The sequence below is a fragment of the Gadus macrocephalus genome, chromosome 12, assembly GCF_031168955.1.
Source record: "Gadus macrocephalus chromosome 12, ASM3116895v1".
NCBI classification, from domain to species: Eukaryota; Metazoa; Chordata; class Actinopteri; order Gadiformes; family Gadidae; genus Gadus; species Gadus macrocephalus.
In genome coordinates, this window is record NC_082393.1 from 870,455 (window position 1) to 893,348 (window position 22,894).

General features: G+C 52.1%; 2 protein-coding genes across 8 annotated transcripts in view; one reads left to right on the forward strand and one right to left on the reverse strand.

The window, feature by feature from the left end:
- The first annotated feature begins 2,947 nt into the window (after nt 1–2,947).
- On the forward strand, nt 2,948–12,385 carry LOC132469329 (AP-1 complex subunit sigma-2-like). Of its 7 annotated transcripts, XM_060067295.1 has the most exons (7): nt 2,948–3,054; nt 3,782–3,960; nt 4,600–4,708; nt 5,222–5,359; nt 6,155–6,185; nt 9,925–9,986; nt 10,640–10,767. In XM_060067295.1, the coding sequence occupies exons 2-6, from the start codon at nt 3,782–3,784 to the stop codon at nt 9,975–9,977; spliced, it is 510 nt and encodes a 169-aa protein (XP_059923278.1). In that variant the 5' UTR covers nt 2,948–3,054; the 3' UTR covers nt 9,978–9,986; nt 10,640–10,767. The 7 variants fall into 7 exon arrangements, with proteins under 7 accessions (XP_059923278.1, XP_059923276.1, XP_059923277.1 ...); XM_060067293.1 differs by lacking the exon at nt 6,155–6,185 and having other exon boundaries at nt 10,640–12,385; XM_060067294.1 differs by having other exon boundaries at nt 9,925–10,778.
- An 81-nt stretch (nt 12,386–12,466) lies between these two features.
- Nucleotides 12,467–22,894, reverse strand: part of btbd8 (BTB domain containing 8) — a 23,719-nt gene continuing 13,291 nt past the window's right edge. Inside the window, 6 exon segments of the mRNA XM_060067403.1 lie at nt 12,467–14,613; nt 16,198–16,727; nt 16,729–17,887; nt 18,618–18,742; nt 19,405–19,492; nt 20,568–21,120. Of these exon segments, the coding sequence (XP_059923386.1) occupies nt 14,084–14,613; nt 16,198–16,727; nt 16,729–17,887; nt 18,618–18,742; nt 19,405–19,492; nt 20,568–21,120 (2,985 nt within the window). The 3' untranslated portion in view covers nt 12,467–14,083.

Consider the following 22,894-nt stretch of genomic DNA (forward strand, 5'->3'; position numbering starts at 1 on the left):
CACAGGTAGAGCGGTGGAGCTAACTGCTAGCAGTAACTGGTGGCACAGGTAGAGTGGTGGAGCTAACTGCTAGCAGTAGCTAGTGGCACAGGTAGCGTAGCGCTAACTGCTAGCAGTAACTGTGGCACAGGTAGAGCGGTAGAGCTAACTGCTAGCAGTAGCTAGTGGCACAGGTAGAGCGGTAGAGCTAACTGCTAGCAGTAACTGGTGCACAGTTAGAGCAGTGGAGCTAACTGCTACAGTAGCTAGTGGCACAGGTAGAGCGGTAGAGCTAACTGCTAGCAGTAACTGGTGGCACAGGTAGAGCGGTAGCGCTAACTGCTAGCAGTAGCTAGTGGCACAGGTAGAGCGGTAGAGCTAAACTGCTAGCAGTAACTGTGCACAGGTAGAGCGGTGAGCTAACTGCTAGCAGTAACTGGTGGCACAGGTAGAGCGTGGAGCTAACTGCTAGCAGTAACTGGTGGCACAGGTTAGAGCGGTAGAGGCTAACTGCCAGCAGTAGCTAGTGGCACAGGTAGAGCGGTAGAGCTAACTGCTAAGCAGTAACTGGTGGCACAGGTAGAGCGGTTAGAGCTAACTGCTAGCAGTAACTGGTGGCACAGGTAGAGCGGTGGAGCTAACTGCTAGCAGTAACTGGTGGCACCGGTAGAGCGGTAGAGCTAACTGCTAGCAGTAACTGGTGGCACAGGTAGAGCGGTAGAGCTAACTGCTAGCAGTAACTGGTGGCACAGGTAGAGCGGTTGAGCTAACTGCTAGCAGTAACTGGTGGCACAGGTAGAGCGGTAAGAGCTACCTAACCTAACTGTCACTAGGTTAACCCATTCCCCGTAGACAACAACGGTAACTAGGATTAGACGCTGCACACTGCTGAGTACTGGTGTTTAGGTACTGGGGGGGGGGTCTTACCTGGCATGCAGTCCCGAGGTGGGCCCTGCGGGGGGGCCGGGGGCAGGGTGGGGTTAGGTGATGCTGGGACCCCCCCGTCAAGGGATCTGCGGTCTCACAGTCGCAGGTGCACGCCTTCATCGACCCCCTGGTCCACGCCTCCTCCACCTGCTGCACCTCCTCCACCTCCTCCTCCTCCTCCTCCTCCTCCTCCTCCCCCCTCCTCCTCCTCCTCCTCCACCCTGCTGCACCTCCTCCACCTCCTCGACCTCCTCCTCCTCCTCTTCCTCCTCCACCTGCTGCACCTCCTCCTCCACCTCCTTCACCTCCTCCTCCTCCCACCTGCTGCACCTCCTCCACCTGCTGCACCTCCTCCACCTGCTGCACCTCCAGCTCCTCCTGTTGGGGCAGCTGCTCCTCTTCCTGGTTTCCCTCCTCCTCCTGAGGGGGGGGGGGGGGGGGTGATGATGAAGATGATGATGATGATGGGGACAGACAGACAACAGACAGACAGACAGACAGACAGACAGACAGAGAGAGAGAGAGAGAGAGAGAGAGAGGGGGGGGGGTGGGGAGGGGAGAGAGAGAGAGAGAGAGAGAGAGAGAGAGAGAGAGAGAGAGAGAGAGAGAGAGAGAGAGGGAGAGGGAGAGAGAGAGAGAGGGGGGGGGAGGGAGAGAGAGAGAGAGAGAGAGAGAGAGAGGGGGGGGTGAGAGAGAAAGAGACACACAGAGACTTTTCTACCACTTTTGGGAGTTTGTTCTAAATGAGGACGTTAACGACTTAGCGGTTGTCTGTCTGTTTCCTCTTACCTCTTGGCAGTGGACAGACACGAAGACTGCCGCATAGACAAGGCATGCATGAAAAATGGACAGTTACATAAATAAAGATGGACATCACATGGAAGTCTAAAGCCTTACATTACCATGTTCAGAGAGAGAGAGAGAGAGAGAGAGAGAGAGAGAGAGAGAGAGAGAGAGAGAGAGAGAGAGAGAGAGAGAGAGAGAGAGAGAGAGTGACATTTTTAGCACTTTTTTTACGATTATCTCATAGGGGGTCCTTAACTCCATCTTACCCTATACTATACCCTACATTATACTATCCTACTGTACCAGCGTCTTACCCTGGGATAGCAGCAGCAGACCTAGCACCAGAAGGACTCGGACCGGGAGCTGCATGCTGTAGCCGGGCGGGAGAGAGAAGTGTCTCCTGGAGGAGCAGGCAGAGGAGAGGGAGTGAGGAGAGGATTACTTTAAGACACCACAGCTCGTGTGCGGTAATGCGCTCCGCTGGCTCGCTGACAGGACTCAGTTCAGTCACTAGAATCAACCGGGGCATCTACTACCACCGGAACACTTTACACCACACTTAACACCTCATTACTTAATAGCACTTATTACCACTCTCTTAGTCTCTCTTACTATTGTTTACTTTATTTTATGATTATTATTAATTATTATTGTGATCTATGCTGAAACTTATTTATACATCTTTTCATTTTTGCTTATTATTTCATTTCTCATGTATTGTTGCTGCTATGCGGCTGTTGAGGAACCCAGCCTAAGAATTGTACTCTTGAGTACAATAATTTGTAATAGAAGTACCTCCGAATCTGATTCTGATCCTACAATGTAGACCAATGTCTTGCATGGATAAATTAATACATGTTAATAAACTACATGTTCATATTCCCCTTGATGCAATACACAATCAATATGAACCCCAACAATAAACATAATCTTTATTATCAAAGTTAACGGAACAAATCAACACACACACGCACACGCACACGCACACACAGTTTAAAACACACACGCACAAATGGGTCAACACACCCACCAACACGCACTGTTTAACACACAGAAACTCTTTATTATCTTTATTATCAAAGTAAATCAGAGCAAATCATCCGGATCAAACTTTATAAAACTCTTCTCCATAACAGCGTCCTGCAGGAATCCTCTAAATCCGTTCCTTTGATCGACGTACGCGACGACCAATCAAACGCTCAGGACCGATTATAAACAAAAGAGAGGCGGGATCGACAGAGGCATGCGGCCAATCAGCGACGTCTTGTCGGAGAGCCGTGAGCCAATGGCTGCAGAGAGAAGTGAGCCTCATGGTGCGCGTCTTTAATTCCCTGCAGACAGAATCCAGAATTACCCGTCAAGGTAAGAGATCTACACTAATATTAATACCGTTTTTAAATCGGGAAGTAACCAACTGTGAGACCGTAGTCGTATTGAAAGTGGATTAATAGTCACTTAGTTATTCCGTTTGCGACCGCTGAACACGTCCCGTTACCCCGCGGGTTATAGGCGCTTTACTTAGCCTACTGCCGTTTCACCTCAACCTTATGTATTCATAGTTATGAATGATAACTTAGTTATGAATAATAATAGACATGCGTTCACGAGGTCTGGTATTCTGCTCAAGTGTTTTCTAACTCGACAGACAGACAGACAGACAGACAGACAGACAGATAGATACAAACACACACACACACACACACACACACACACACACACACACACACACACACACACACACACACACACACCGTCTAGGAAATGCAGGCAATATGTTAATGACCTCTCAAATGGCTTAATGTTCATGATCATAAGTTTACCTTTAAAGAGGTTTTTAATATAAGTAACTATTTTATTGTCGAAAGATATCACTGAAAAAGTATTTGAAAATGTGTACATGAAGATGTTTTCCAAAATATAATGATGAACGATGAACGAAAACCTTGTGGACAAGGACAACGCGTGGAGATGTTCTTGAAGCTCAGCTCCGTTCTTCAGCTCTCTGCTCCACCTCTCTGCTCCACCTCTCTGCTCCACCTCTCTGCTCCACCTCTCTGCTCCACCTCTCTGCTCCTCTGCTCCTCTCCAGATGCGCTTCATGCTGCTGTTCAGCCGCCAGGGGAAGCTGCGCCTGCAGAAGTGGTACGTCCCGCTGGGCGACCAGGAGAAGAGGAGGCTGGGCCGCGAGCTGGTGCAGACCATCCTGGGACGCAAGGCCAAGATGTGCAGCTTCCTGGAGTGGAGGGACCTGAAGGTGGTCTACAAGAGGTCTGTGGGGGGGGGACCTGAAGGTGGTCTACAAGAGGTCTGTGGGGGGGGGGGGACCTGAAGGTGGTCTACAAGAGGTCTGTGGGGGGGGACCTGAAGGTGGTCTACAAGAGGTCTGTGGGGGAGGGACCTGAAGGTGGTCTACAAGAGGTCTGTGGACGGGGGGACCTGAAGGTGGTCTACAAGAGGTCTGTGGGGGGGGGGGACCTGAAGGTGGTCTACAAGAGGTCTGTGGGGGGGGGACCTGAAGGTGGTCTACAAGAGGTCTGTGGACGGGGGGACCTGAAGGTGGTCTACAAGAGGTCTGTGGGGGGGGACCTGAAGGTGGTCTACAAGAGGTCTGTGGACGGGGGGACCTGAAGGTGGTCTACAAGAGGTCTGTGGACGGGGGGGGGGGGGGACCTGAAGGTGGTCTACAAGAGGTCTGTGGACGGTGGGGGGGACCTGAAGGTGGTCTACAAGAGGTCTGTGGACGGGGGGGGGGGGAGGTGGGGGGAGCTGAACTGATGAACGATGAACTGATGAACGAGGCCCAGGCCAGGAGGGCGGAGCTTCAGGGGGCGGAGCCGGTCTGGTCATGTTCAGAGGTCGGTCGTCGTCCCGGTGATGTGATTGGCTGGTGTGTTGTGGTTGCCGTAGATACGCCAGCCTGTACTTCTGCTGTGCCATCGAGGAGCAGGACAACGAGCTGATCACCCTGGAGGTCATCCACCGCTACGTGGAGCTGCTCGACAAGTACTTCGGCAGCGTGAGTCCCGCCTCCTCCCACCGCCAGCCAATCAGGGAGCAGCACCCTGACGGCTCCATCTGAAACCACACCCACAACAATACAGTAATACTGATGCTAGTACAACTACTGAGAATACCACTACTGGTACTAATGTCACGGTGTGCCCTGTAACAAGACTAATACTACTACTGATACGTATGTGGTGTCACACTAACAGGATGTGGTGTCACACTAACAGGATGTGGTGTCACACTAACAGGATGTGGTGTAACAGCAGCAGGATGTGGTGTCACACTAACAGGATGTGGTGTCACACTAACAGGATGTGGTGTCACACTAACAGGATGTGGTGTCACACTAACAGGATGTGGTGTCACACTACCAGGATGTGATGTCACACTAACAGGATGTGGTGTCACACTACCAGGATGTGATGTCACACTAACAGGATGTGGTGTCACACTAACAGGATGTGGTGTCACACTAACAGGATGTGATGTCACACTAACAGGATGTCTCTGTCCTAACCAGGTGTGTGAGCTGGACATCATCTTTAACTTTGAGAAGGCCTACTTCATCCTGGACGAGTTCCTGCTGGGTGGAGAGGCCCAGGAGACGTCCAAGAAGAGCGTCCTGAAGGCCATCGAGCAGGCCGACCAGCTGCAGGAGGTGAGACACACCGTCTGTCTGACTGACTGTCTGTCCCCACTCTAGGTCTATACATCTATCTAGATATATAGCTATGGTAAACATCTATCTAGAGATATAGATCTATGCATCTATCTACATATAGATCTGGTATACATCTATCTAGATACATAGATCTATACATCTATCTGCATATATAGATCTATACATCTATCTACATATATAGCTATGGTACAAATCTATCTATATATATAGATCTATACATCTATCTACATATATAGATCTATAGTATACATCTATCTACATATATAGCTATGGGACAAATCTATCTACATATATAGATCTATGCATCTATCTAGATATAGATGTGGTATACATCTATGTCGATACATAGATCTGGTATACATCTATCTATATAGATCTGGTATACATCTATCTATATAGATCTGGTATACATCTATCTATATAGATCTGGTATGCATCTATCTATGTAGATCTGGTATACATCTATCCAGAGATATAGATATAGTATACATCTATCTAGATATATAGCAGGAACAGCATGATTTGTATCAGTTCCTTTATGAGGCCAGCCATCTTGGCCGTCGATCTGTCGGCGTTAACGTGCGTTATGTCCGACGTTAAAACGGCAGATCTTCCCCGTCCTCTTATCCCTCTATCAGCCAGGCGTTCTGAGCAGTAGGTCCTGATCAGATCCTTTAATCCCTGGGTGAACATCTGGGGCCCTGCGATGTGTTCTCTGTGGTCGCCGTGCTTCCCTCTGCCTCCCTTCACTGCCTCTCTTGTGATTCACAGAACATAGACTTTCAGATGCGTCTCTTTCCAGGTACAGTAGCTATTGAAGACCTCGCTCTAACCGCAGTAGTCCTGAGTTAACCCTCGATGTAGAACCGGCCTCGTCCCGGCGTAGAATCACTCTAGATGTAGACCTCAACATAGCAGCGCCTCAACATGTTACCAACAACATACCAGTCAACATGTTGGAACAAACCAGTACATCAGCATGTTACCAACAAGCCTCTCCAAGAATAACCAGTACAACATGTTATGAACACGCTTGACTAAGAACATCCCAGTACATCATGTTAGAAACACGCTTCACTGTTACTGGTCTTACTGGTTTAGTACATGTTGATAGTGCTGCTATGTTACTCTTCCCTCTACCTGCTGACCGACCCTTAAATCCTGCCCTCTAACCCCTGGACCCACTAACCCAACACTCCTGCAAGATTCACTTTATCGCATTCAACCAATCACACGCCATCGTCTCCAGCAGAATAAGTTTCCCTGCTATCGTACACGTTTGCGTCTTAAGACAACCGAGGGATTAGACGAGAGGTAACCAAAGCCTCTGAGCGCTCTCTAATCTTCATCAAACAGCTCAGATAATCCTGAAGTGGAATTTTGATGGATTTTAATAAGACCGGCGTCACACAATGGAGTCAGTGTTCAGGGGTCGGGAGCTCTGAGGTGTAGCCTCCGGCTCTGGAGCGTGCTGCCCTGAGAGGAGTGGCTCCTCTCAGGGACGGACCTCACATTCAGGGCATTGAGCCGACGCTTCCATCCAAAGCGATTTACAACGGATCATCATACACACATTCACACCCCGACGGCGGAGTCAGCCCCGCAGGGCGACAGCCAGCTGGTCAGGAGCAGTCAGGGGGAGGCGTCTCGCTCAGGGACACCTCGACACTCCGCTAGGAGGAGCCGGGGATCGAACTAGCGACCTTCCGGTTAGCAGTCATCCCGCTCTACCTCCTGAGCTGAGCCTCTGCAGCGCGCTGTGTCTGAGAGTAGTGGATCACCTCAGGGGTGGAACAGAGGGGGTATGGACCAGGGATGGGCCAGACGACAGACTGGTCGGGGTTAATAAACCCTTTTGGGTGTGTGGCTCAAGATATTGAAAGACGGATGAGATCTTAAATAAGGGCTGCACTGTTCGGACGATGAGGACAGCGGCAAAATGAGTAATTTAAGTCGGCGAGTGAGAGAGCATCTCGGGCCGGGCGTTGGTGTGCGAGCCGCTGGTCGGGAACAGAGCGCCTATTGTCTGAAGAGCTACTAAATAACCCGCTTCCTGTTAGCCTCCTTATCAACAGAGCAGAGCCCCTGTGTTAGCACATAATCCTATCAGCCAGTAACCGGCCAGCCCACTGGGACCAGGGACGACCGGGAGACTGGGAGGACTGGGACACTGGGACCAGGAGGGGACTGGGACTAGGGGGGGACTGGGAGGACTGGGAGACTGGGACCAGGGGGGGACTGGGACCAGGGAGGACTGGGAGACTGGGAGGACTGGGACACTGGGACCAGGGGAGGACTGGGAGGACTGGGACCAGGGGAGGACTGGGAGACTGGGACCAGGGGGGGACTGGGAGACTGGGACCAGGGGAGGACTGGGACACTGGGACCAGGGGGGGACTGGGAGACTGGGACCAGGAGGGGACTGGGAGACTGGGACCAGGGGGGGACTGGGAGACTGGGACCAGGGGAGGACTGGGACACTGGGACCAGGGGGGGACTGGGAGACTGGGACTAGGGGAGGACTGGGACACTAGGACCAGAGGGGGACTGGGAGGACTGGGACCAGGGGGGTACTGGGAGACTGGGACCAGGGGAGGACTGGGAGTACTGGGACCAGAGGGGGACTGGGACCAGGGGAGGACTGGGAGACTGGGAGTACTGGGAGACTGGGACTACAGTTAGGGCTGTAGTAGTACTGTAGTATTACTGTAGCAGTAATGTAGTAGTAATGTGGTACTGCAGCAGTACTGTAGTACTCCTTTGGTACTGTAGCAGTATTTTGGTACTACAGTACTACTTCAGTACTGTAGTAGAACGGTAGTAGCACTGTAGTACTGACCAGGTCTAAGGGCGACTCCAAACCAAACGGACCCTCTGGACTGTGATTACTTGTGTTTATTTGGGGGAAATGCAGACAAAGCCTGTGTGAGTGAGTGGGCTCAAGCATTGTCCTGCTGAATGGTGCATTGTGGGTCGTATCCTAAGACCCCCGCTGTTCCCCACGCAGAGCCGGACGACTGGGAACAATGAGACTTTATAAACCCAGACTCTTTGAACCCACCGTCCTCCGGTCGGTCCCTGAGGCCAGACCTCATGTCCCTCTGGGCCGACCATGTATGGCAATATGACGCAACATTGCAGGCCGTCTGAGGAAGGCCTTGATAAACGGAACAACTGTACGATCGGCCGAATCTGTTGATGTAGGGCCAAGCAGCTCTCTCATTGGTTGTACGTCTTTATGTAAAGCCAGGGCGCTCTCTCCGATTGGCTGAATCGTTGATGTCTGTATTTTGTAAAACAGAACGATGACTGGGGAGGTCTGGCCCATGATGAGATCATGTAAAGGTCAGAGGGCAAGGCTCCGCCCAGACGACGGGTAATTACTGCTAGCATGATGCTAACGAGTGCTGTGTTAGCATGGAGCCACTGACAGCTGTGTAGTTTAACTGGTAAACACAAGACTGTTAGCATGGAGCTACTGACAGCTGTGTATTTTAACTTCTAAATATAAGAGAGTTAGCATGGAGCGACTGACAGCTGTGTAGTTTAACCGGTAAATATTGGACTGTTACTACGATGCAAATGGCCGCTGTGACTCCTAACTGCATGTTTCAGTGTTTCTCTCCCCGTATGAAGCTAACCTCCAGCACACTCCACCGGCTTTTCCTTCTACCGTTTTACTAACATGCTAACTTTTGCATACAATTCATTCCGATTCTCACGCATCATTATAACAATGGTTTAACAATGCATTAGTATTTGAGAATTGAATACATAATTAACTGTCTTGATTTGCCATTTGATATTATGTGAAAATATGTTTTTGTAGATTCAAGAATGTTTACTGTTTTGGAGAAAAAGCTCCTATGAACTATACTCCTTTAGCTGATAGAAGTTTAATGTCTGTGACCTCAAACATCCTCGGAAGCATCTATAAGGTCCTGGAACTAAAACCTAAAACCTCAACAGAGTGTGTATAGAGGTCCTGGAACTAAAACCTAAAACCTCAACAGAGTGTGTATAGAGGTCCTGGAACTAAAACCTAAACAGAGCTTGTTTAGAGGTCCCAGATCTCTTCAGAGTGTGTTTAAGGTCCTAGACCTAAACCTCATGGGGGAGAAATACCGCAGGAGATTTAGCCCAAACTATTTAATAATCTATTTAATTTTACTATTTACTATTTAAATAATCCTCAGTGGCACGCGGCAGCCCCAGAAAGCCTCGTCAGAGCTGGTCTCCCAGTCAGAGCTGGTCTCCCAGTCAGGGCTGGTCTCCCAGTCAGAGCTGGTCTCCCAGTCAGAGCTGGTCTCCCAGTCAGAGCTGGTCTCCCAGTCAGAGCTCTGTCTCCCAGTGCTGGTGTTGGTGTTAAACCAGGGGTTGGATGGTAGGAGATGTTAGGACCGTCTCTCAGCTCACAGGGTGAAGATGACCGCGTCAATGAGCTCCTGTCTTGTCTCTCGTCACTGAGCTCCTGTCTGTCTCTCGTCACTGAGCTCCCGTCTGTCTCTCGTCACTGAGCTCCTGTCTGTCTCTCATCACAGGTGTCCTGGTGCCAAATATGGCCTCAGAATCCTCAGGTCTATTCCAGAATTAGACCTCTGAGGTGAATACTCTGTGTGTGTGGTTGTAGGATCCCCGCCCACCCTAGTCCCACCTGGTCCAGTCTAGTCCGGTCTGGTCTGGACTAGTTTAGTCTAGTCTAGTCTAGTCTGGTCTGGTCTGGTCCGGTCTTCCCTCCGGTTGTCATGGCGCCACATGGCCCACCCGGTGGTGTTGGTCGGCGTTGGTCTAAGGCCTCCCGGAATGCGTCTCCTAATCCTTTCATGTTTTACTTCTCCCTTATAATTGATAATTGTCCTCAGTTTCCCATTTCCCTTAAATAACAACGTTAGCATAACATCTGGCCAGAAACAGCAGCCTTCATAACCTTAACCTCACCTTAAAGTCAAGGTTAAACATAAGTTTAACCTTCACCTTAAAGTCAAGGTTAAAGTTAGGTTTAAACTTCAAGGTGAAGGTTAAAGTTAACTTAAGTTGAACCTTGACTTTAAGGCGAAGGTCAAAGTTATGAAAGTTGTCGTAACCTTCCCTTCAGACTTAAGTCACACCCTAACTGCATGCATTCCCCTGAGAGTTTGCCTGAGAAGACCTCTCCAGTGTCAGGGTCTTAACTCAGGGAGCACGCGATACCCCAAACCCTTAAACCCTAAACCCCTTAACCCCGCCCCCGGCTCATCCCTCTGCTCTCCTCCCCAGCCCCATCTTGAGTTCTTTAACGTGCCTGTGTACTGATTGGCTGTCATCGCTGATGATGCTGTCCTCCTGCACGCTGCGCTGCTTAGCCCCGCCCACCCCTGTCTGCCCACCCGCCTCATGTTACAGCATGTGGAACATGTTATAGTATATTAAAACATGTTATAGCATGTAAAACATGTTACAACATCCATCTTACTACCCACACGTTACAACATGTACCTTAAACTTCATAGCTGTTAACATGTACCCTTCTGATATAAATGTTACAAAATATACGTTATGACGGACATGTTACGACACACTTTATGCAAGTTAAATATCCATGTTAGTGTGCATCATTATATCATGTGATGCTAGCTCCAACATTAGCACTATTAACATTAGCACTTTTAACATAAGCACTAGCGACATTAGCACTAGCAACATGAGCACTAGCCACATTAGCAGCAGCAACATTAGCGCTAGCCACATTAGCAGCAGCAACATTAGCGCTAGCCACATTAGCAGCAGCAACATGAGCACTAGCCACATTAGCAGCAGCAACATTAGCGCTAGCTGAAGCCTTCAGTTCTTGGGTCCTGAGATGCCAGCTCAGTGTTCTGGAGGCATCAGAGGCCAGGGCCCTCTTGGTGATGAAGGGTTTTGACTGGGGGAGATGGGACCTCAACCGTGACATCTTGGAGATGCTGGTGCCAACAATGTTCAAGTGTTTGTAATGTTGCTGGGAAACCCAACTTTATTAAAACCTACAATCTGTGATGCCCACGCCGCACCGACACACGCACTTAATCAGCAAACACTTCCTGACATTACTCAAGGATAGGCTTGAGAATTGTATTTGAAGGAGAATAACTTCATCATCTCTGCCAGTTTAACATGAATCACGACCACAAAACAAAGCTGTTGTTCTGAGATGTGTCATAATCTTCCCTTGACTCCAGATGCAGTCTAATGTCATGTTTGTTGAGTCATGCGTGTGTTGGAGAAGGTGAGATGATCAAAACGTGCTCGTTCGAGCGGTGCAGTTCTAGTTCACACCACTAGATGGAACCAATGCAGCGACAGATAATCCTCCATCTGTTAAACCAGAAGTTCATTCTGGATTTATGTATAAGATATCAATTTACCAACCATACAGTATAAACATATACATTACTGAGGATTTAAGGGCGAACGAGATAATCAGACACTGTAGAACCTTATTTGAAGTTTATCTGACGATAAAGATGAAGTTGTTGAAGCTAGGTTCAAGAAACAGAAGTCAGAGGTCATTAGAGAAATTTAAAGATTTCAATGAATCCAGGGAACAATTTAAGATTGTGGGTTTAATTTAAAATTATTATAAATTATTGTTATTCTTTTAATGGTAACGCCTTAGGGTTTTTTTTTCTTTGAAACTCTATAGCACTTTGAGATTTTCGAATGTAAAGTGCTCTACAAATAACCTGCATTATTATTATTAGCTATTTTTTTCAATTTTTATGTTTGGAATTATATTCATATTTTAATGATTTTATGTATAGAAATTATTTCTATTTATAGATTTATACGATTTGTTACTACATATTAATTATTACAAATATTTCCACAGGGTTTATATGAATGTTGCGGAAAAGTCCTATAATCAATTCTTTAAAATAAAAGAACAATCACTTTTTTTTATTGCAAAGCTATTGTAGAAGTTGAAATGTTTGATATGATGTAATCACCCTTGTGTTTGACTCAAAATAAAATGTATTCCTCTAAGCCTTCTCTATGAATGTCTGTCATGAATTCATGTTCAACTACGCAGCAAAGTGAATAATAAACGCTCTTGAAGACATGTCATCAAGTTCTTCCAATTTATTTCACATGAACCTTTCAATGTGTTCATAAGTCTTCATCTCACACGCTGCGGTATATCGTAGCCACGCCTACAAGCCTTTTATAGACGTGCCCACGAGTGACATCACAGGGGGGAGTGTCCAGCCAGATGCATGATGGGTAGACGATCAGCCTACCGGACAGTGAAGGTTGGTTGTTGCTAACCGACGTCACACCAGGTGGTGCAATAGGGCTCCTCTAGGTTCAGACGGTTCAGACTGGTGACGCATTGGGCTTCTCCCACTCACAGCCAGAATATCTCACCATGCCTTATAGCAGTGGTTCTCTAACCTTTTCTACTAGTGTACTAAGATATATATTTATATATTTTATATTTACCCCCTTCACTGGCTCAAAATCTTTTGGGTTGAAAAAATAATAAAATGTACATCAATAATGTATGTGCTTTCTATTTGGCAGTGTAAACATGAATATTAAAAGGGTGCAAATACTCACAATTTAGTAAGATACATGGGCCTGTGCTTCATGTAACTGTTGGCTTATTTCTCCCCACAAAAGAAACACAATGCCAGGGGAGGGTCAGAGCATGTGACCCCCATTCAAATATATTCACCTTAAACTGACGACATTTTGGCGTTTCTGGAAGGCTTTCTTTTTCAGGGATTCTCCTTTCTCGTGTTTTAATATTTACATTTCAACCACAAAAAATTAACTGGCTTTTTTTTTTTTTTTAATCTTCCGAGGACCCCTTGCATTACTCCAAAGGACCCATATGGGTACGCGTACCCCCATTTGAGAACCACTGCCTTACAGCATGGGTAGAGGCGCCCCTACACCACTAACACGCCTCTCTGTAGCCTGGGAATATCTTGCGGAGCCGTTGTTGCCGAGTCATAAATAAGAAAGTTTAATATTGATATTATTCATGTACAAATGCATCTTATCTCCAGTATATGAAAGAACACGCCCCCACACGCCCCTCGGCCAATCGTTAAAGAGCTTTGACCACAAGACAAATGTACATAAGGTCCACATGCAGGGCCTCCTCGCCCCGGTCCAGACCCCCGGGGTCCTGGGGGGGCCAGTCCCCGGGGTCCAGACCCCCGCGTCCTGGGGGGGCCAGTCCGCGGGGTCCTGGGGGGCTCAGACACACTGCCGCAGGGTCCCGGGTCAACACCAGGGGGCGTCGGTCAGGGGGTGGAGCCAGGGGGCGGAACGGTGCTGAAGGTCATTGGTGCTCCCTGAAGGTCAGTGGTGGGTCTCCGAAGGTCACTGTCTCTGGAGGTCACTGTCTCTGGAGGTCAGTGTCTCTGGAGGTCAGTGCTGCTCCCTGAAGGTCAGTGGTGGGTCTCTGAAGGTCGGGGGAGGTCAGTGAAGGTCAGTGGTGGGTCTCTGGAGGTCAGTGGTGGGTCCCTGGAGGTCAGTGGTGGGTCTCTGGAGGTCAGTGGTGGGTCCCTGGAGGTCAGTGGTGGGTCCCTGGAGGTCAGTGGTGGGTCAGTGGTGGGTCCCTGGAGGTCAGTGGTGGGTCCCTGGAGGTCAGTGGTGGGTCCCTGGAGGTCAGTGGTGGGTCCCTGGAGGTCAGTGGTGGGTCCCTGGAGGTCAGTGGTGGGTCCCTGGAGGTCAGTGGTGGGTCTCCAGCTCCAGGATGGTCCACTCCCCCTGCGGGGAGGCTGCGTCCTCGGGGGAGTAGCTGGTGACCGTGATGCTGCTGGGGGCGTCGTCGGCGGGGGGGGAGATGAGCTCCGCCCAGCGCTGGAAGCCGTCCTTCTCCGGGGGCGGGGCGTGGCAGGCCGCGGGGCCATCGCGCGCCAGCGCCAGCGTCTGCTTGATGAGGTACTGGGCCAGGTTCAGCTCCTCGGGGACCGGGCTCATCACGCCCAGACTGGACTCCTGCTCTGACAGGAGCTGGTGGAGGAGGGACCAGTCCCGCTCGGCAAACTCCTGCTCCTGCTCCTCCTCCTCCTCCTCCTCCTCCTCCTCCTCCTCCTCCTCTTCCTCTTCCTCCTCCTGCTCCTCTTCACCCCCCCGCGTTGCGTCCGTGCGCCCCGGGTCCAGACCCAGACCCCGGAGCTCGTATATGGGGGACAGGGCGTGGGACGGGGGTCTGTCCCGGGCCGCTCCACTGTCCTCTGAGCCACAACTTGTGTCTCCTAGGAGACACCAACAACACGCTAAATGACAACATGATTCATCCTCCCGGGGGTGTTTTCAAATTCATTTATTCATTCAGAGGTCATTCTGAGAGGTGGTGACAGATTAAAGAAAGGCTGAAACGTGTGTGTATCGCTACCCAGAATGCATCGCTGTGCATCGTGATGGCTTCCCATGTTTCAACACGGTAAACATGCGGTTCCATCGCCCCGGTTCCCCTACGTTCCCCGTCCCTGGGGGTTTAGAACCCTCTCTCTCTGAGCGACACAACGTACCACCGGTCATGCAAGGCAGAGATCCACGTTTCATCAGCGTAAAACAAAACCTGACAAATGATATAAACACAGAGCAGACAGTTGAAGCCACAGGACAGAGAGCGGAACACTGAGCTGTTTGTACTGGCTGGGGTGGACCCGGTGACCGGGGGTCAGATCTACGTTCCCCCCCGGGACAGACGCCACACAACATCCTCACAGCATGTGGTGCGGAGATGAGAGACGGATCTCAGGAACGCCGGAGCCCAGGTCCTAAGGCTGAGCGGAGGCCGGGGCCTCCAGGGAACAGAGGAACTCTGGACTAGGTCACCACGGCGACACAGAGGAACTCTGGACTAGGTCACCACGGCGACACAGAGGAACTCTGGACTAGGTCACCACGGCGACACAGAGGAACTCTGGACTAGGTCACCAGGGCGACAGAGGAACTCTGGACTAGGTCACCACGGTGACACAGAGGAACACTGGACTAGGTCACCACGGTGACACAGAGGAACACTGGACTAGGTCACCACGGCGACACACACCGAGGGGGGGGGGGGCAGATGGGGGGAAAACAGAAAGAATGAGGAGGAGGGTGGAATGGACGGGCGGCTGAGACTAGCATGCAGGTCGGAGCGGCGCTGAAACTGGAGCGTTCTGAGAGGGGCGGGGTCTGATTGGAGCGTTCTGAGAGGGGCGGGGTCTAATTGGAGCGTTCTGAGAGGGGCGGGGTCTGATTGGAGCGTTCTGAGAGGGGAGGGGTCTTACTGGAAACGAGGGGTCTGATTGGAGCGTTCTGAGAGGGGAGGGGTCTTACTAGAAACGAGGGGTCTGATTGGAGCGTTCTGAGAGGGGAGGGGTCTGATTGGAGGGTTCTGAGAGGGGAGGGGTCTTACTAGAAACGAGGGGTCTGATTGGAGCGTTCTGAGAGGGGAGGGGTCTTACTGGAGCGTTCCAACCTCACTCAGAAGGTGATGGAGAGTTTCAATTCGATGAGAGTATTAAGATAGGTAAACTGGTTCTTTACCCCCGCATGAAAGGTCTGATTTCAGTGGTGGGTAGAAAGAGTCTCAGAGGGATCTTATACCCTAATGGACTTCACCAGAGGTGGAACCAGGACTTAGGTTTGTCTGCCTTAACCCAGCAGCACCCGGTCGCTCAACTAGCAACCCTAAGAACACCCTGGTCACCCTGGGGGGGCGGGGTCTGGGTTGAGGGGTGGGGTCTGGTATTAGGGGGCGGGGTCGGGTTTAGGGGGCGGGGTCTGGTTTAGGGGGCGGGGTCTGGGTCTCTGGTGGGCGGGGGTCCTGAGGGATCATACTTTACCTGCGGGGGCTGCTGCTTCCTGAGCGGCAGAGTTCTGGCGGGCCTGCGCCGCGTCACTCAAGTCCAGACGCAGCCCGGACCGGTGGGCGTCGCCCGGCCCGGACCGGTGGGCGTCGCCCGGCCCGGACCGGTGGGCGTCGCCCGGCCCAGACCGGTGGGCGTCGCCCGGCCCAGACCGGTGGGCGTCGCCCGGCCCGGACCGGTGGGCGTCGCCCTGCCCGGACCGGTGGGCGTCGCCCTGCCCGGACCGGTGGGCGTCGCCCGGCCCGGACCGGTGGGCGTCACCCGGCCGCAGGTCCAGGTGGCAGGGTCGCTCCTGGGGGGGGGCGTCGGCCTCCTCCTGCTGGGGGTCGGGGGGGTGGGGCGAGGGGGCGTCGCCCTCAAAGACGTCGGCGCCCCCGTTCTGCTGCGGCGGCGGCGCAGAGGAGGAGGCGGAGTCGGGCTCCTCCGAGCCAAGCTCCTCCCACTCGTCCACGGAGAGGAGCACGGAGCGCCGGAACCCGGAGGAGGGGGGGGGGGGCGGGGGGCGCGTTCTCCTGCTCGCCGCCGTCGTCGTCGAACGCCAGGTTGACGATCCCCTGGAAGTGGGCGGGGGGGGCGGCCGGGGCACTGGGCGGAGCCACGCCCCCCGGGATCACCTCCACCTCCGAGCGCTCCTCGTCCTCCTCCGTCTCCTCTTCCTCTTCGTCGGAGGAGGGCGGGGTCTGGCTCTTCAGCGTGAGGGAGGCGGCGGGCTCCTCCCCCTCCTCCTCCCCCTCCTCCCCCCCCTCCCCCCGGGCCAGCAGCTCGTCGCGGTGCAGCCAGGAGCGCGGCCGCCTCCCCCCGGGCTCCTCCTCGCTGGTGGTCTCTGCCCCCTCGCGGCCGCGGAGCCGCACCTCCACCCGCAGGCCGGTGCCGGCGTCGTACACCTTCAGCTCCTCGGGGGTGCTGGTGTCGCTGCTGCTGCGCCCCAGGAAGTCCGAGCAGCGCATGGTGCCGCACTTGGAGGCCCCGCCCCCGGCGCCGCCCCCGGCCCCGCCCCTCCCGTGGGAGCAGTCGTCGTCCTGGGACCCCCCCGCGTCGTAGTCCTCCGAGCGCGGCTTGATGTCGTCCGACGAGGTGCTGTTGCTGCCCGTCTCCGACTCGGGCGTCGCCTGGAGCTGCCCCCCGCCCCCGCACGCCTCCTCCAGGGGCGTGTCCCCGCCGCCGCAGGGCGTGGCGGAGCTCTGGGGGGGGTCTTGACTCTCTCGGCCCCCCGGGTCCAGACCCTCTGCCGGTGGGGGTCCGGCCTGGGGCCCCGCCCCCCCGGGGGTCTTGTGGGGGGAGCGGCGCGGGCTGGAGCTCAGCGGGAGGCAGAGCCCGCCCCCGGCGCTACTGCCGCCATGTGCTGCGTTCTGATTGGCTGGTGACCCGGCCTCCTCTTTGGCTCCTGGCTTCCTGGGGGAGGAGCCGGTGGCCTTGGCCCCGCCTCCAGCCCTGGGGGGGGTGTGAGGGGCGGTCTGGGGGCGGGGTCCCGGGCGGGGTCCCGGTCTGGGGGAGCCTGACGGCGGCTTGGGGGTCAGGCCGGGGGTCTTGGAGGGCTTAGAGCCGGTCCTCTCAAGGGGTTTGGTCTTCTTCTTGATTGGTTCAGCTGCTGCGGCAGGGCGCCCCGCCTCCTTAGGCTCCTCCCTCTTAGAGGAGGCGGTCTTCTTCACGGCTCCGGGTCTCGAACCTGTAAACAAGGCGGACGTTACGGCCGGGGGCGCCGGGCTGATGGAGCAGTTTGATCACGGGATTATTTTAAGTTTATCTTCTTCCTGCCTTCAAAAAGTGTGCAGGTTTGTAACGCACACAACACAACATAATGCAGACATGTGACATCTGATGCAGAGGTCATCTCAACATCACATTCTCATGTTAACATGATGGATGTAATGTGAACATGATGAAGGTAATGTTATGATGAAGGTAGTGTTAACATGATGAAGGTAATGTTAACATGATGAAGGTCATGTGAACATGATGAAGGTAATGTTATGATGAAGGTAGTGTTAACATGATGAAGGTAATGTTAACATGATGAAGGTCATGTGAACATGATGAAGGTAATGTTAACATGATGGATGTAAAGTGAACATGATGAAGGTAATGTGAACATGATGAAGGTAATGTTAACATGATGGATGTAAAGTTAACATGATGAAGGTAATATTATGATGAATGTCATGTCCACATGATGAAGGTAATGTGAACATGATTAGGGTAATGTTAACATGATGAATGTCATGTCCACATGATGGGTGTAATGTTAACATGATGAATGTCATGTCCACGTGATGGTTGTAATGTGAACATGATGAATGTCATGTCCACGTGATGGTTGTAATGTTAACATGATGAATGTCATGTCCACGTGATGGTTGTAATGTTAACATTTGAATGGGATGCAGAGGTCGACCCACCGCTGGGCTCCGGGGTTCCGGCCCCGCCCCTGGCTCTGGGTTCTGGTCTTGCGGCTCCAGTGGTCTTCTGGGCCGGGCTGGCCTTGGTCTTACTGGTCTCTCTGGGGGAGGGCTTGTTGGTCGGACTGGGACAATATCAGGGGGAAGTACGGTTATGAATATTAAACAACACATGAACACATGAATACAGGCTCAGGAGATACGAATGAATATGAGATTGTATGGGTTGATACGGTATATAATACAGAGTAATACAAATGCAAAATAATATATAATGAATATACAGAAAGTACATCTATATAATCAATATGAGTAGTAGCAGCAGGGATGTAAATACAAAAAGATCAATGTGGGTTTCACTGTACACAACATACACAAATACATGCATGGAGAAATAGAAATGATTACATTGAAGTCGCAATGTGTAATTTCAACTAGCTTGTAGCTTAAATTGACCTAGATCTCTGATCTACAGTGGTTTCAATGTCATCACTAAAATCAAATCCTACAACTGACATTCTACAAATAAAAAATGCTAGCTTCGATCTTTGTTAGAAAATTGTACTATCCATACACCAAACCCCTCCCCCTCTACTGTAAGCCCCTCCTACTCACCCTAAACAAAAAGGAAGGAGGAGGAGGAGGAAGAGGAAGAGGAAGAGGAGGAGCAGGAGGAGGAGGAGGAGGAGCAGGAGGAGGAGGAGGAGCAGGAGGAGGAGGGGGAGGTAGGAGGAGGGAGAGGAGGAGGAGGGGGAGGGAGGAGGAGGGGGAGGAGGAGCAGGCTGACCTGCTGGTCTTGGCCGGGTCCGGTTTCTGGACGGCTTTGGCCCCAGAGGGTTTGCTCAGCAGCTTGGTCTGTTGTTTGGGTTTTGAACCTGCGTAGAAAAGCATAATTTCATGAATGTATTTAAATGAAGATGGACTGAAGTTGAAACCACATGTATTTACAGCAACGCTTGAGATGATTGTACAGTCTATAAACAAACTAAAAACAATGAATACACTACTACTCTCTCTCCTGTTCCTACTAGGTTAGCCTCTAACAGAGAAGGGTGACAGTCTGTCTGTTCATCAGGAACCGAGCAGCTACAGACCCCCCCCCCCCCCCCCCAACACACACACCTAGCCATTAGCACTAAAGGCTTTCCATTAAAAGGCTTTAAGTGCTAGCTTTCGACACTGTAGGACCTCCGACCCCCTGCTGAGATGCTTTTAGCACCAGTATCAACAGGGCTAGCAGAGCGCTAACACAGCCAGCAGAGCATCAACATGGCTAGCAGAGCGCTAACACAGCTACCAGAGCGCTAACACAGCCAGCAGAGCGTTAACACAGCCAGCACAGCGCTAACACAGCCAGCAGAGCGCTAACACAGCCAGCAGAGCGCTAACACAGCTAGCAGAGCGCTAACACAGCCAGCAGAGCGCTAACACAGCCAGCAGAGCGCTAACACAGCTAGCAGAGCGCTAACACAGCCAGCAGAGCGCTAACACAGCTAGCAGAGCGCTAATACAGCCAGCAGAGCGCTAACACAGCCAGCAGAGCGCTAACACAGCTAGCAGAGCGCTAACACAGCCAGCAGAGCGCCAATCATTCGGAGCAGGGACCAGTGGTCCAGAGAGCACTGGGAGCTAGATACTAGATACTCCTAAACCCCTCCCACTCCCCGTTAACCCCTCCCACTCCCCGTAAACCCCTCCCACTCCCCGTAAACCCCTCCCACTCCCCGTAAACCCCTCCCACTCCCCGTAAACCCCTCCCACTCCCCGTAAACCCCTCCCACTGGTTGGCTGGACCGGTATTAAACTGGGAACGCATTCACTGAGTAAATGATGAACATTCAGTGAATGAGTGAATAATGACCGCCTTCACGCCCTCCGTTATCCAGAACGCCTCAGAGGCTTCTAGAATGGACGCTGGCGTCTCCATGGAGACGGACAGGAAGTGCGTACCTGGGCCAGGGAGGCTGTTTGGCGGGCTGGCGGCGGCGTCCGGCGAGGCGCTGCCCGACGTGGAGGTTCCCGGCCGGGCGTGGCCGCTAGCCGTGCCGCCATTAGCCACGCCGCCGTTAGCTCGCGCGGCGCTGCCGCCCCGGGGCCCCGCCTTGGCGTGTCCAGCCGTGGACCAGGTGGGCCGCCCCCCGGGGGCCGCTCTTTTCTCCGGGTCCTTGGGGCCCGCCGCCGTGGGGCCGCGAGTCCCGTTAGCGGTAGCCGCGTTGCCGTTAGCTCCGTTAGCGTTGGCGGCGTCCCGTCTGGAGGCGGGGCTGCCGGCGGGGGCGGTCCCGTTGAGCAGCGGCGAGCCCGCGGCGGCGCCGGCCTTGGTCCGGGGCGTGGAGGGGCGGGGCTTGGCGGTCTTGGCTCCGCGGGGGGCGGGGCCGTCTCCCGTCTTGCCGTCCGTGGCGAGGCCGTCCGACTTCATGGCGGCGGGTGGCGGGCGGCGGGCGGGGGTCCGCGGCACAACGGGGGCCTCAGACGACGCGGAGGGGGAGCATCTCTGCACCCTGGGCTGCAGAGGGGAGAAGAGACGTCAGGTAACCCATAGCAACCGTCAGCATCAGCACCACACACCCCGCCGACCGACGGGGAGCTGCGGTCAGAGCCTCGGCTCACAGGAGGACCGGAGGCGACTCCAGAGTTTGGTTTGATTTTATTTGTTTCGAATAAAATACATATCCAAGGAATATAAGAGAAAACATGAGAAAGTGCAAGCACTTATTCCCATCATGGTCCCTGATGTTACAAGACAGGGCATGTATCCACATAAAACAAAACATTAAACATCATAATAAATAGACTATGAGCGGCTTAACGTGTAACATAATCTTCCCTAACCCTTACTTTATGTACTAAAGTGCAAAGTGCATACATACACAAGCACCAACAGACAACAGCTCACATGGAGGAAGACATGTTAGCGTCACAAGGGATTTAAATTCATGAGCCAGGATTTTACCTTTTTCTGAAACAATGATAGTTGTCTATGCTCTTAATTTCCTAAAGTAATGTATTCCAGTTCACCAAACATCTATATTTGAGAGTACACTTACCAATGTTTGTTTTGAACTTATTTTAGTACAAGTCAGCATTACTAGCTCTGGTGTGATAAGCATGGGCATGAAGGGATTTTTAAGGTATGCCGGAGACTGATGGAATAATCCAGGTGTTGTTACCGTTTAATCACCTAAAGCTCTGTCTCCTATTCCCTGTATGGTCTAGCCACCCCACCTCTCCCCAGGGTCATCTAACCTTAACCTTTGTACTTGGGGTAAACCGGTCACAAGGGAGAAGGCATCCCCTTCTGCATCCTTCTGCCTGATGAGAACACAGGCAGCTCTGTGTCTTGGGTAAACATTACCTGATGTGATTATTAACATGTGATTATTAACAGCTACATTGTGGGGAGGGGCTGAAACAGTTTGAATAGCTCTGTCTAGCTGTACGCTGGGCTCACCCTGCTAGAGAGGAGTCTCGTGTATGCATGGACTAGAGTTGTTGTTGATGTTGGATATGGCCGACAGTAGCTCAGGAAGCAGCAGAGCGTGTTGTCTGGTAACCTAGTTCCATCCCCCGGCTCCTCCCAGCCGAGTGCCGAGGTGTCCCTGAGCGAGACGCCTCACCCTGACTGCTCCCTGCCAGCTGGCTGTCGCCCTGAGGGCCGACTCCGCCGTCGGTGTGTGAATGTGTGCATGAATGGGTCTGAGTCGCTTTGGATAAAAGCGTCGTAGCGCATCGATTCAGAACGATCAAAGGACAGAGGTGTCCGGTTCTTGAACAAATTGCATACCCTTGGAACGTTATTGACCAATCAGGAGCAGGTATTCCAAAATGCTTACATTTACATTCACGGCATTCAGCAGATGCTTTTATCAAAAGCGACCTACAATCAGTACATTTGTCAGAAGAAGGAGAAACAAGGATATTCATAGAACCAAGTGCCAAGCACATACAATCAAAGATAGCTAGGATAAGATGCTACACGATGCGAAGCACTATTTTTAAGTGCCAGGACGTAGAACACACAATAAGTGCGTACATTAAGTGAACGCACTTATTGTACAAAGGCTGTGGTATAACACGCTTTAACTCCGGCGTTCATATATTACATCGTACGAGTGTTTAACACGTTATATATCAGCACACGTCTCTGTACCTCATGGTCTTAGGAACCACATGAGGATGAACGGGTTACCTGTGAACTGGTGAAAACCGGTTTCTTCCCGAGGCGTCGGTTGTCTCCTATTTATCGAAGAGCAGCTTGGGAGGAAAACACAAACAGGGAG